At 36.4% G+C, this 15,217-nt stretch overlaps 1 protein-coding gene across 1 annotated transcript in view; it reads right to left on the bottom strand.

Annotated features, from left to right (window-relative positions):
• The window catches only part of LOC120027895 (procollagen-lysine,2-oxoglutarate 5-dioxygenase 2-like), a 96,952-nt gene that overhangs the window by 35,232 nt on the left and 46,503 nt on the right, over nt 1-15,217 (bottom strand). The window contains exon 9 of the mRNA XM_038972991.1: nt 10,253-10,357. Within this exon, the coding sequence (XP_038828919.1) occupies nt 10,253-10,357 (105 nt within the window). The remainder of the gene's footprint in view (nt 1-10,252; nt 10,358-15,217) is intronic.

The following is a 15,217-nucleotide window of genomic DNA, read 5'->3' as shown; positions in this document are numbered from 1 at the left end:
GGAAGACATAGACAGTATAAAACAGACATAGAGCCATGTTATAAAACAGACATAGCATGTATAAAACAGACATAGGACTGCTTTAAAACAGAATGGCTGTATAAAACAGACATTAGACTTGATAAAACAGACATAGGCTTTGATCATAAAACAGACATACTCTCTGTATAAAACAGACATAGACTGTATAAAACAGGCATAGAGCTGTATAAAACAGGCATAGACTGTATAAAAACAGGCATAGACTGTATAAAAAAGACATAGACTGTATAAAACAGGCATAGACTGTTTAACACAAGTATAAAACAGACATAGCCTGTATAAAAACAGACATAAGCCTGTATAAAACAGACATAGACTGTATAAAAAGACATGGCTGTATAAAAACAGACATAGACTGTATAAAACAGACATAGGCTGTATAAAACAGACATATCTGTATTAAAACAGACATCTAGACTGTATAAAACAGGCATAGACTGTATAAAACAGCCTAGACTGTATAAAACAGACATAGACTTATAAAACAGGCATAGACGTTACACGTATTAAAACAGACTAGACTGTAATAAAACAGACATAGACTGTATAAAACAGACATAGCCTGTATAAAAACAGACATAGACTGTATAAAAACAGACATAGCCTGTATAAAACAGACATAGCCTGTATAAAACAGACATAGCCCGTATAAAAACAGACATAGGCTGTATAAACAGACATAGACTGTATAAAAGAACATGGCTGTATAAAACAGACATAGACTGTATAAAAACAGACATAGAGCTGTATAAAACAGAACATAGACTGTAAAAACAGACATAGACTGTATAAAAACAGCATAGTCTGTATAAAACAGGCATAGACTGTATAAAACAGACATAGACTGTATAAAAAACAGAACATAGACTGTATAAAACAGGCATAGACTGTATTAAAACAGGCATAGACTGTAAAAAACAGACATAGACTGTATAAACAGGCATAGACTGTATAAAACAGAAATAGCCTGTATAAAAACAGACATTAGACTGTATAAAACAGACATAGACATATATAAAACAGACATAGACTGTATAAGAACAGACATATAGACTGTATAAAACAGACATAGACTGTATAAAACAGACAATGACAATATAAAACAGAATAGACTGTATAAAACAGACATAGACTGTGATAGAAACAGACATAGACGTATAACACAAGTATAAAACAGACATAGACTGTATAAAACATGACATAGACTGTATAAAACAAACATAGACGATAAAAACAGACATAGCTGTATAAAACAGACATAGCCTGTATAAAACAGACATAGAAGTATATAAAACAGACATAGCCTGTATAAAACAGACATAGCTGTAAAAACAGGACATAGCCTGTATAAAACAGACATAGGCTGTATAAAACAGACACGATAGCTGTATAAAACAGACATTAGGCTGTATAAAAACAGACATTAGTACTGTAAGAACAGCCATAGACTGTTATAAAACAGACATAGACTGTATAAAAACAGACATAGACTGTATAAAACAGACAATGACATATAAAACAGACATAGACTGTATAAAACAGCATATGACTGTATAAAAACAGACATAGAATGTATAAAAAGACATAGACTGTATAAAACAGACATAGACTGTATAATAAACAGGTATAGACTTAAAAAAAGGCATAACTGTATAAACAGCATAGACTGTATAAAACAGACATAGACTGTATAAACAGCATAGACGTTAACACAAGTATAAAAACGCATGCCTGTATAAAACAGACATAGCCTGTATAAACAGACAATAGACGTATAAAACAGACATGGCTGTATAAAACAGACATAGACTGTATAAAACAGAACAAAGGTGTATAAAACAGACCATATCCTGTTATAAAACAGATCATAGACTGTATAAAACAGGCATAGACTGTATAAAACAGGCATAGACATGTTATAAAACAGACATAGACTGTATAAAAACAGGCATAGACTGTAACACAAGTATAAACAGACATAGACTGTATAAAACAGAATAGACTGTATAAAACAGACATAGACTGTATAAAACAGACATAGACTGTATCTAAAAACAGACATAGCTGTATAAAACAGACATAGCGCTGTATAAAAACAGACATAGCCTGTATAAAAACAGACATAGGCTGTATAAAAACAGAAATAGACTGTATAAAAGACATGGCTGATAAAACAGACATAGTACTGATAAAACAGAATAGGCTGTATAAAACAGACATAGACTGTATAAAACAGACATAGACTGTATAAAACAGGCATAGTCTGTATAAAACAGCATAGACTATAAACAGACATAGATGATAAAACAGACATAGACTGTATAAAACAGGCATAGACTGTATAAAACAGGCATAGACTTCTATACTGTTTATAAAACAGACATAGGACTGTATAAAACAGCGATAGACTGTATAAAACAGACAGAGCTGTTATAAAACAGACATAGACTGTATAAAACAGACATAGCCAATATAAAACAGACATAGACTGTATAAAACAGACATAGACTGTATAAACAGACATAGACTGTATAAAACAGACAATGATATAAAACAGACTAGACTGTATAAAACAGACATAGACTGTATAAAACAGACATAGACTGTATAACACAAGTATATAAAACAGACATAGACTGTAAAAACATGAATAGATGTATAAAACAAACATAGACTGTATTAAAACAGACATAGCCTGTATAAAACAGACATAGCCTGTAATAAAAACAGACATAGACTGTATAAAACAAGACATAGCTGTATAAAAACAGGACATAGCCTGTATAAAACAGACATAGCCGTATAAAACAGACATAGGCTGTATAAAAACAAGCATAGGCTGTATAAAAACAGACATAGGCTGTATAAAAACAGACATATACTTATAGAACAGCCATAGACTGTGTATAAAACAACATAGACTGTATAAAACAGACATAGACTGTATAAAGACAGACAATGACAAAATAAAACAGACATGACGTATAAAACAGACATAGACTGTACTTAAAACAGACATAGACTGTATAAAACAGACATATAGACTGTATAAAACAGACATAGACTGTATAAAACAGAATAGACTGTATAAAACAGACATAGGTCTGTATTAAACAGACATAGCCTGTATAAAGCAGTTAAAGCAGTATATAACCTTCAGCAGTACATTACTAATTAATATAACCTTCAGCAGTTAACTACAGTATTACTAGCCAGTCTCAGCAGTAATATAACCTTCCGCAATAATAAACCTTCAACAGTTAAATAATAACCTTCAGCAGTCTGCAGCAGGATATAACTTCATAAAATACCTTAAACCGTATCCTCAGCACGTCTGCAGCAAGTAATATAAATCCGCATTGCAGCAGTAATATAACCTGTCAGCAGAACTCATATAGAACCATTCAACAGTAATACTAACCTCAGCAGTAATATAAACCTTCAGCAGTATATAAACCTTCAGCAGTAATTAACCTTCAACAGTAAATAACCTTCGAGTAAATAACCTTCAGCAGTCTGTCAGCAGTAATATAACCTGTCAACAGTTGCAGCAGTATATAACCTCAGCGTAATATAACCTCAACAGTCTGCAGCCAGTAATATAACCTTCAGCATGTCTGCGCAGTAATATAACCGTCGAGTAATTAACTCCAGCCGTATAGTATATAACCCTCCAGCCGTCTGGCTAGCAGTAATATTAAACCTTCAGCAGAGTAAATAAACCTTCAGCAGCAATGAACCTGTCACGAGTAATATAACCTTAGCAGTAATATAACCTCACCAGCAGTAATATAACCTCAGCAGTAATATAACCTCCAGCAGTCTGCAGCAGTAATATAACCTTCCGCAGTCTGCACAGTATATAAACCTTCAGCAGTAATACTAACCTTCAGCAGTAATATAACACTTACAGCAGTAATATACCGTCAGCAGTAATATAACATCAGCAGTCTGACAGCAGTAATAACCTTCAGCAGTAATATAACCTCAGCAGTAATATAACGCTTCAGCAGTCGCCGCAGTTAAACTTCCGAAATAACCCCAGTTAACTCAGCAGTACTCAATAATAACCTACATATATCACCTTACAGCTCAGTAGATATAACCTCAGAAGTAATATAACCTTCAGCAGAATAGTAACTTCCAGAATTCACCAGAATAACTAAGTTATAAACCTCAGCGTCTGCAGCAGTACATATAACCTTCAGCAGTAATATAACCTTCAGCAGTAATATAACCTTCACGCAGAATATAACCTCAACAGTAAATATTCAAGGCCCTGCCAGCAGAATATAACTCAAACAGTAAGATAACATTCAGCAGTAATATAACCTTCAGCAGTAATATAACCTTCAGCAGTAATATAACAGCCAATTCTAAACAGTAATATAAACTCAGCAGGAACTAGTACTATACATCGCAGTAATATAACATTCAATCAGTAATATAACCTCAGCAGTAATATAACCTTCAGCAGGAAGATAACCTTCAGATATAACCTTCAGCAGTAATATAACCTTCAGCAGTAATATAACCTTCAGCAGTCTGCAGCAGTAATATAACCTTCAGCAGTAATATAACCTGCAGCAGTAATATAACCTTCAGCAGTAATATAACCTGCAGCAGTAATATAACCTTCAGCAGTAATATAACCTTCAGCAGTAATATAACCTTCAACAGTAATATAACCTTCAGCAGTAATATAACCTTCAGCAGTAATATAACCTTCAGCAGTCTGCAGCAGTAATATAACCTTCAGCAGTAATATAACCTCCAGCAGTAATATAACCTTCAGCAGTAATATAACCTTCAGCAGTAATATAACCTTCAGCAGTAATATAACCTCCAGCAGTAATATAACCTCCAGCAGTAATATAACCTTCAGCAGTAATATAACCTTCAGCAGTAATATAACCTTCAGCAGTAATATAACCTCCAGCAGTAATATAACCTTCAGCAGTAAATATAACCTTCAACAGTAATATAACCTTCAGCAGTAATATACCTCCAGCAGTAATATAACCTTCAGCAGTCTGCAGCAGTAATATAACCTTCAGCAGTAATATAACCTCCAGCAGTAATATAACCTTCAGCAGTAATATAACCTTCAGCAGTAATATAACCTTCAGCAGTCTGCAGCAGTAATATAACCTTCAGCAGTAATATAACATTCAGCAGTAATATAACCTTCAGCAGTAATATAACCTTCAGCAGTAATATAACCTGCAGCAGAAATATAACCTTCAACAGTAATATAACCTTCAGCAGTCTGCAGCAGTAATATAACCTCCAGCAGTAATATAACATTCAGCAGTAATATAACCTTCAGCAGTAATATAACCTTCAGCAGTAATATAACCTTCAGCAGTAATATAACCTTCAGCAGTAATATAACCTTCAGCAGTAATATAACCTTCAACAGTAATATAACCTTCAGCAGTCTGCAGCAGTAATATAACCTTCAGCAGTAATATAACCTTCAGCAGTAATATAACCTTCAGCAGTAATATAACCTTCAGCAGTAATATAACCTTCAGCAGTAATATAACCTTCAGCAGTAATATAACATTCAGCAGTAATATAACCTTCAGCAGTAATATAATCTTCAGCAGTAATATAACCTTCAGCAGACTGCAGCAGTAATATAACCTTCAGCAGTAATATAACCTGCAGCAGTAATATAACCTTCAGCAGTAATATAACCTTCAGCAGTCTGCAGCAGTAATATAACCTTCAGCAGTAATATAACCTTCAGCAGTAATATAACCTTCAGCAGTCTGCAGCAGTAATATAACCTTCAGCAGTAATATAACCTTCAGCAGTAATATAACCTTCAGCAGTAATATAACCTGCAGCAGTAATATAACCTTCAGCAGTAATATAACCTTCAGCAGTAATATAACCTCCAGCAGTAATATAACCTCCAGCAGTAATATAACCTCCAGCAGTAATATAACCTTCAGCAGTAATATAACCTTCAGCAGTAATATAACCTTCAGCAGTAATATAACCTTCAACAGTAATATAACCTTCAGCAGTAATATAACCTCCAGCAGTAATATAACCTTCAACAGTAATATAACCTTCAGCAGTAATATAACCTCCAGCAGTAATATAACCTTCAGCAGTAATATAACCTTCAGCAGTAATATAACCTGCAGCAGTAATATAACCTTCAGCAGTAATATAACCTTCAGCAGTAATATAACCTTCAGCAGTCTGCAGCAGTAATATAACCTCCAGCAGTAATATAACCTCCAGCAGTAATATAACCTTCAGCAGTAATATAACCTTCAGCAGTAATATAACCTGCAGCAGTAATATAACCTTCAACAGTAATATAACCTTCAGCAGACTGCAGCAGTAATATAACCTTCAGCAGTAATATAACCTTCAGCAGTAATATAACCTTCAGCAGTAATATAACCTTCAACAGTAATATAACCTTCAGCAGTAATATAACCTTCAGCAGTAATATAACCTTCAGCAGTAATATAACCTTCAGCAGTAATATAACCTGCAGCAGTAATATAACCTTCAGCAGTAATATAACCTTCAGCAGTAATATAACCTGCAGCAGTAATATAACCTTCAACAGTAATATAACCTTCAACAGTAATATAACCTTCAGCAGTAATATAACCTTCAGCAGTCTGCAGCAGTAATATAACCTGCAGCAGTAATATAACCTTCAACAGTAATATAACCTTCAGCAGTAATATAACCTTCAGCAGTAATATAACCTTCAGCAGTAATATAACCTCCAGCAGTAATATAACCTCCAGCAGTAATATAACCTTCAGCAGTAATATAACCTCCAGCAGTAATATAACCTTCAGCAGTAATATAACCTTCAGCAGTAATATAACCTTCAGCAGTAATATAACCTTCAGCAGTAATATAACCTTCAGCAGTAATATAACCTTCAGCAGTAATATAACCTCCAGCAGTCTGCAGCAGTAATATAACCTTCAGCAGTAATATAACCTTCAGCAGTAATATAACCTCCAGCAGTAATATAACCTTCAGCAGTAATATAACCTTCAACAGTAATATAACCTTCAACAGTAATATAACCTGCAGCAGTAATATAACCTTCAGCAGTAATATAACCTGCAGCAGTAATATAACCTTCAGCAGTAATATAACCTTCAGCAGTAATATAACATTCAGCAGTAATATAAACATCAGCAGTAATATAACCTCCAGCAGTAATATAACCTTCAGCAGTAATATAACCTTCAGCAGTCTGCAGCAGTAATATAACCTCCAGCAGTCTGCAGCAGTAATATAACCTCCAGCAGTAATATAACCTTCAACAGTAATATAACCTTCAGCAGTAATATAACCTCCAGCAGTAATATAACCTTCAACAGTAATATAACCTTCAACAGTAATATAACCTTCAGCAGTAATATAACCTTCAGCAGTAATATAACCTTCAGCAGTAATATAACCTTCAACAGTAATATAACCTTCAGCAGTAATATAACCTTCAGCAGTAATATAACCTTCAGCAGTAATATAACCTTCAGCAGTAATATAACCTTCAGCAGTAATATAACCTCCAGCAGTAATATAACCTTCAGCAGTAATATAACCTTCAGCAGTAATATAACCTCCAGCAGTAATATAACCTTCAGCAGTCTGCAGCAGTAATATAACCTTCAGCAGTAATATAACCTTCAACAGTAATATAACCTTCAGCAGTAATATAACCTCCAGCAGTAATATAACCTCCAGCAGTAATATAACCTTCAGCAGTAATATAACCTTCAACAGTAATATAACCTTCAGCAGTCTGCAGCAGTAATATAACCTTCAGCAGTAATATAACCTGCAGCAGTAATATAACCTTCAGCAGTAATATAACCTGCAGCAGTAATATAACCTTCAGCAGTAATATAACCTCCAGCAGTAATATAACCTTCAGCAGTAATATAACCTTCAGCAGTAATATAACCTTCAGCAGTAATATAACCTCCAGCAGTAATATAACCTTCAGCAGTAATATAACCTTCAGCAGTAATATAACCTTCAGCAGTAATATAACCTTCAGCAGTAATATAACCTTCAGCAGTAATATAACCTTCAGCAGTAATATAACCTCCAGCAGTAATATAACCTTCAGCAGTAATATAACCTTCAGCAGTAATATAACCTCCAGCAGTAATATAACCTCCAGCAGTAATATAACCTTCAGCAGTAATATAACCTCCAGCAGTAATATAACCTCCAGCAGTAATATAACCTTCAGCAGTAATATAACCTTCAGCAGCCTTCAGCAGTAATATAACCTTCAGCAGTAATATAACCTTCAGCAGTAATATAACCTTCAGCAGTAATATAACCTTCAGCAGTAATATAACCTTCAACAGTAATATAACCTTCAACAGTAATATAACCTTCAGCAGTCTGCAGCAGTAATATAACCTTCAGCAGTAATATAACCTTCAGCAGTAATATAACCTTCAGCAGTAATATAACCTTCAGCAGTAATATAACCTTCAGCAGTAATATAACCTGCAGCAGTAATATAACCTTCAGCAGTAATATAACCTTCAACAGTAATATAACCTTCAGCAGTAATATAACCTTCAGCAGTAATATAACCTTCAACAGTAATATAACCTTCAGCAGTAATATAACCTTCAGCAGTAATATAACCTTCAGCAGTAATATAACCTTCAGCAGTAATATAACCTTCAACAGTAATATAACCTTCAGCAGTAATATAACCTTCAGCAGTAATATAACCTTCAGCAGTAATATGATTTTTAACACAATAAGAGTCCCTGTTCCTTATGACCAGCAGCATTAACACAATAAGAGTCCCTGTTCCTTATGGCCAGCAGCATTAACACAATAAGAGTCCCTGTTCCTTATGGCCAGCAGCATTAACACAATAAGAGTCCCTGTTCCTTATGGCCAGCAGCATTAACACAATAAGAGTCCCTGTTCCTTATGGCCAGCAGCATTAACACAATAAGAGTCCCTGTTCCTTATGGCCAGCAGCATTAACACAATAAGAGTCCCTGTTCCTTATGGCCAGCAGCATTAACACAATAAGAGTCCCTGTTCCTTATGGCCAGCAGCATTAACACAATAAGAGTCCCTGTTCCTTATGGCCAGCAGCATTAACACAATAAGAGTCCCTGTTCCTTATGGCCAGCAGCATTAACACAATAAGAGTCCCTGTTCCTTATGGCCAGCAGCATTAACACAATAAGAGTCCCTGTTCCTTATGGCCAGCAGCATTAACACAATAAGAGTCCCTGTTCCTTATGGCCAGCAGCATTAACACAATAAGAGTCCCTGTTCCTTATGGCCAGCAGCATTAACACAATAAGAGTCCCTGTCCCTTATGGCCAGCAGCATTAACACAATAAGAGTCCCTGTTCCTTATGGCCAGCAGCATTAACACAATAAGAGTCCCTGTTCCTTATGGCCAGCAGCATTAACACAATAAGAGTCCCTGTTCCTTATTGCCAGCAGCATTAACACAATAAGAGTCCCTGTCCCTTATGGCCAGCAGCATTAACACAATAAGAGTCCCTGTCCCTTATGGCCAGCAGCATTAACACAATAAGAGTCCCTGTTCCTTATGACCAGCAGCATTAACACAATAAGAGTCCCTGTTCCTTATGGCCAGCAGCATTAACACAATAAGAGTCCCTGTTCCTTATGGCCAGCAGCATTAACACAATAAGAGTCCCTGTCCCTTATGGCCAGCAGCATTAACACAATAAGAGTCCCTGTTCCTTATGGCCAGCAGCATTAACACAATAAGAGTCCCTGTTCCTTATGGCCAGCAGCATTAACACAATAAGAGTCCCTGTTCCTTATGGCCAGCAGCATTAACACAATAATAAGTTCCTTACGCACCCCATAACAAGTTTGCAAACACTGTGCATGCATGTTAGATCATTGGGCTTCTGCCCATAAGACACTTCCCCTGAGTAGAAACAGCCACAACACTATAAGGACGTCATACCTGTTCTGTTGAAATGGCCTGATCAAACTTTCACCCTTAACCCTAACTTCAGACAGTGGCACAAACCCATACCGGTTCTGTTCAAATGGCCTGATCAAACTTTCACCCTTAACCCTAACTTCAGACAGTGACACAATACCATACCGGTTCTGTTCAAATGGCCTGACCAAACCTTAACCCTTAACCCTAACTTCAGACAGTGGCACAAACCCATACCTGTTCTGCTCGATGAGGATTTTCAGGGTCTGTCTGTTGGTGAGCATCACGTCAGAGTCCATACTGAGGTAGAAGTCACAGCCTGGGTCCTTACGACACAGCCCCCTGGTTTAAAGAAACGGAGGAAACAAAACATCTAATCAATCATTATCGATCAATTCAACTGACAACATGATGATAGCCTGATGCGCAACCAAGCACAAACGTTGACATAAATCGTAATTTGCAAGATAGCGATTAATAGATCATAAGTAAATACTACTCTCTGCTAATTCTATACTACAGAGAGTTAGTTCTCTATGAGCCTGTTAGTTAGTTCTCTATGAGCCTGTTAGTTAGTTCTCTATGAGTCTGTTAGTGAGTTCTCTATGAGCCTGTTAGTTAGTTCTCTATGAGTCTGTTAGTTAGTTCTCTATGAGCCTGTTAGTTAGTTCTCTATGAGTCTGTTAGTTAGTTCTCTATGAGTCTGTTAGTTAGTTCTCTATGAGTCTGTTAGTTAGTTCTCTATGAGCCTGTTAGTTAGTTCTCTATGAGTCTGTTAGTTAGTTCTCTATGAGCCTGTTAGTTAGTTCTCTATGAGTCTGTTAGTTAGTTAGTTCTCTATGAGTCTGTTAGTTAGTTAGTTCTCTATGAGCCTGTTAGTTAGTTCTCTATGAGCCTGTTAGTTAGTTCTCTATGAGTCTGTTAGTTAGTTCTCTATGAGCCTGTTAGTTAGTTCTCTATGAGCCTGTTAGTTAGTTCTCTATGAGCCTGTTAGTTAGTTCTCTATGAGCCTGTTAGTTAGTTCTCTATGAGTCTGTTAGTTAGTTAGTTCTCTATGAGTCTGTTAGTTAGTTCTCTATGAGTCTGTTAGTTAGTTCTCTATGAGCCTGTTAGTTAGTTCTCTATGAGTCTGTTAGTTAGTTAGTTCTCTATGAGCCTGTTAGTTAGTTCTCTATGAGCCTGTTAGTTAGTTCTCTATGAGCCTGTTAGTTAGTTCTCTATGAGCCTGTTAGTTAGTTCTCTATGAGCCTGTTAGTTAGTTCTCTATGAGCCTGTTAGTTAGTTCTCTATGAGTCTGTTAGTTAGTTCTCTATGAGTCTGTTAGTTAGTTCTCTATGAGCCTGTTAGTTAGTTCTCTATGAGCCTGTTAGTTAGTTTGTTCTCTATGAGTCTGTTAGTTAGTTAGTTCTCTATGAGCCTGTTAGTTAGTTTGTTCTCTATGAGCCTGTTAGTTAGTTCTCTATGAGCCTGTTAGTTAGTTCTCTATGAGCCTGTTAGTTAGTTCTCTATGAGCCTGTTAGTTAGTTAGTTCTCTATGAGCCTGTTAGTTAGTTCTCTATGAGCCTGTTAGTTAGTTAGTTCTCTATGAGTTGTTAGCTAGTTAGTTAGTTCTCTATGAGCCTGTTAGTTAGTTCTCTATGAGCCTGTTAGTTCATTCTCTATGAGCCTGTTAGTTAGTTAGTTCTCTATGAGCCTGTTAGTTAGTTCTCTATGAGTCTGTTAGTTAGTTAGTTCTCTATGAGTTGTTAGTTAGTTAGTTCTCTATGAGCCTGTTAGTTAGTTCTCTATGAGCCTGTTAGTTAGTTAGTTCTCTATGAGTTGTTAGTTAGTTAGTTAGTTCTCTATGAGCCTGTTAGTTAGTTAGTTCTCTATGAGTTGTTAGTTAGTTATCTATGAGTCTGTTAGTTAGTTAGTTCTCTATGAGTCTGTTAGTTAGTTAGTTCTCTATGAGCCTGTTAGTTAGTTCTCTATGAGCCTGTTAGTTAGTTCTCTATGAGTCTGTTAGTTAGTTCTCAATGAGCCTGTTAGTTAGTTCTCTATGAGTCTGTTAGTTAGGTCTCTATGAGTCTGTTAGTTAGTTCTCTATGAGCCTGTTAGTTAGTTCTCTATGAGCCTGTTAGTTAGTTCTCTATGAGTCTGTTAGTTAGTTCTCTATGAGCCTGTTAGTTAGTTCTCTATGAGCCTGTTAGTTAGTTTGTTCTCTATGAGCCTGTTAGTTAGTTCTCTATGAGTCTGTTAGTTAGTTCTCTATGAGTCTGTTAGTTAGTTCTCTATGAGTCTGTTAGTTAGTTCTCTATGAGCCTGTTAGTTAGTTCTCTATGAGTCTGTTAGTTAGTTCTCTATGAGTCTGTTAGTTAGTTCTCTATGAGCCTGTTAGTTAGTTCTCTATGAGTCTGTTAGTTAGTTCTCTATGAGTCTGTTAGTTAGTTCTCTATGAGTATGTTAGTTAGTTAGTTCTCTATGAGTTGTTAGTTAGTTCTCTATGAGCCTGTTAGTTAGTTCTCTATGAGCCTGTTAGTTAGTTCTCTATGAGTCTGTTAGTTAGTTCTCTATGAGTATGTTAGTTAGTTAGTTCTCTATGAGTTGTTAGTTAGTTAGTTCTCTATGAGCCTGTTAGTTAGGTGATATAGGGATAGGGGATAGGGTGATATGGGATAGGTGGATAGGGGGATAGATGATAGAGGGATAGGGTGACAGGGACATATGTGAACGGGGGATAGGGGGATAGGGAATAGGGTGATATGGGAATAGGGTGATAGGTGATAGGGGATTGGGTGATAAGGGATAGGGGGCTCTAGTCTCTCTGCGGCGAGGTGAGGTGAGGGGAAAGTTTGATCCTGTGCTCCTGATATTGACCCTGGCTACTGTAAATACCAGTCATGTCTCTGCATGGCTTTGCACAGCGTAACCTAGAGAAGACATGTGGGAACATTCACACACTGTTCTCTGATGACACAAGTCTCCAAAGTTCTGGTTTCAGATGAGATGTAGGTCTGTTTCTTAATTTTTTTATTTTAACTTTCTTTAAACAGGGAGTCACATTGAGATTAAAATCTCTTTTACAATAGAGCCCTGTACACATTACAATAAAAACAGAATATTAAAACAACATACACATGTGTATAAAACAATAAAAATTCAGCACAATAAAAAATAAATAATAATAAATAAACAAATTTAATAAAAATCAACCACATTCAACTACATAGAGGTCCTCAATCTATAGTGTACACTTCCTGAGTGACATCAGCACATCTGGCTGTCACGTCTGCTCCCACTCTTCCCCCCTGGCGCTCAAAGGCGCCAGGCTTCCCAGCATTACGCACTCCTGCCACCATCATTACGCACACCTGCCTTTCCCCCGTAACGCGCATCAGCGATTATTGGACTCACCTGGACTCAATCACCTCTGTCATTACCTTCCCTGTATCTGTCTGGTTCCCTGCTCTGTTTCCTGCTTCAGCATTGATTGTCATATGTCCTTGTTTACCCATGTGCCCGATGCTGTGCCTGTCTTGTTACCTGTTTGTCCCTGATTAAATGTTGACTCCCCGTCCCTGCTTCTCATCTCCGGCGTCGGTCCTTCCACTAACTGCTGTGAACTTTGCAGATTGTTCCACAAATTTGAGGACATAAAAACCAAAACACAGATTTTCCTAAATCTGTAGAGACTGGAGGGATCTCTAGTGTTATTATCCATTCCTGAGAACGGGTTTGGTCATTTCTAATTCTTATCTTAATTTATGATGTTACATACAGAGGGAGTTTCTGTCAGATTGCTGTGTAAATAAATAAAATATAATTTTTCTTACAGACAGAGAGGTCCGTCCCACATTTATATACAGACTATAATGATGAGTCCTAAAACTGTCCGCTGTGATAAAACGTATTGCTGAATGGTAGACGGCGTCCAAGGGTTATAAAACAGAGGTTCTGCCGCAGGCATGTAAACAATATCACCCCAATCCAATACAGGCAGAAGCGTTGTTTGAAAAATCTTTCTCCTATTTTTAATACTAAAGCATGATTTATTTTGATATAAAAACAAAAACTATCTTGGATCTTAGCTTCTTAGTCAGATTTTTTTTTTGCATCCAAAAGACTTTCTTCCCATTGGGCACAAACTGGTTGAATAAACGTTGTTGCAACGTAACTTGTCAACTTATTGTGACGTGGAATCTACGTGGAAAATGTTTCGAATTATTTTTATTTTTTTACCAATCAAAGTAAACTGTTTTTTTTTTTTTTTAATGAAATTTGAAAATCACAGGATTATGTTCTCATTGTAACCAATTTTCAACATAGACAAACCTTGTATGAAATATGTTGAATTTGTACCTTTGAAACAACGTTAGATCTTCAACCTTACACCCACTATCAGAAAAAACAAACAATAGGCTGGCCGGCACCTCTAAAGCTACCCATCCATGGTGTTAACCTAGCTAACCTAGCTATGAAACGTATCACTGACTACTACCAATGTCCTATCTCTCAATAACGAAATATATTCACTGTTGCTGTCATTGTCATTCCAAAGGGAAGGTTTAACAGAGCTTATTAAATGTGACAATACTTTTTAAGTCATATACACGCTGTATTTTTCTCCTGGCTCCCGAGTGGCGCAGCGGTCTAAGCCAGTGCATCTCAGTGCTAGAGGGATCACTACAGACCTCGGTTCGATTCCAGTCTATATCACAAACGGCCGTGATTGGGAGTCCCATAGGGCGACGCACAATTGGCCCATCGTCGTCCGGGTTACGGTTTGGCTGGGGTAGGCCGTCATTGTAAATAAGAATTTGTTCTTAAATCTGACTTGCCTAGTTAAATAAAAATCATCAATGATACTATTTTGGACTATATAACATTTGTGAAGTCATCAATAGCTATTGTTTCAATTCAACCCAGGATTCAACTAAAAATAGACAATACATGTAGATAATACATATAGACAATACATAAACAAAATATCCGACATTATATCCGACACGTTTTTTCTATCCTTAATATATTTGAAATCTTTTGACACCAATACAAAACCCTTATATGTAGGTGCTCGTATTTAGACACCGTTTCCAACTCAACATCAGAGTGACTGAGCTTCCGTTTCCAACTCAACATCAGAGTGACTGAGCTTCCGTTTCCAACTCAACATCAGAGTGACTGAGTTTCCTTTTCCAACTCAACATCAGAGTGACTGAGCTT

Source organism: Salvelinus namaycush, chromosome 33, assembly GCF_016432855.1.
Source record: "Salvelinus namaycush isolate Seneca chromosome 33, SaNama_1.0, whole genome shotgun sequence".
Taxonomy (NCBI): Eukaryota; Metazoa; Chordata; class Actinopteri; order Salmoniformes; family Salmonidae; genus Salvelinus; species Salvelinus namaycush.
Note: the sequence above shows the minus strand (reverse complement) of the source record. Positions and strands in the feature narration are given on the sequence as shown.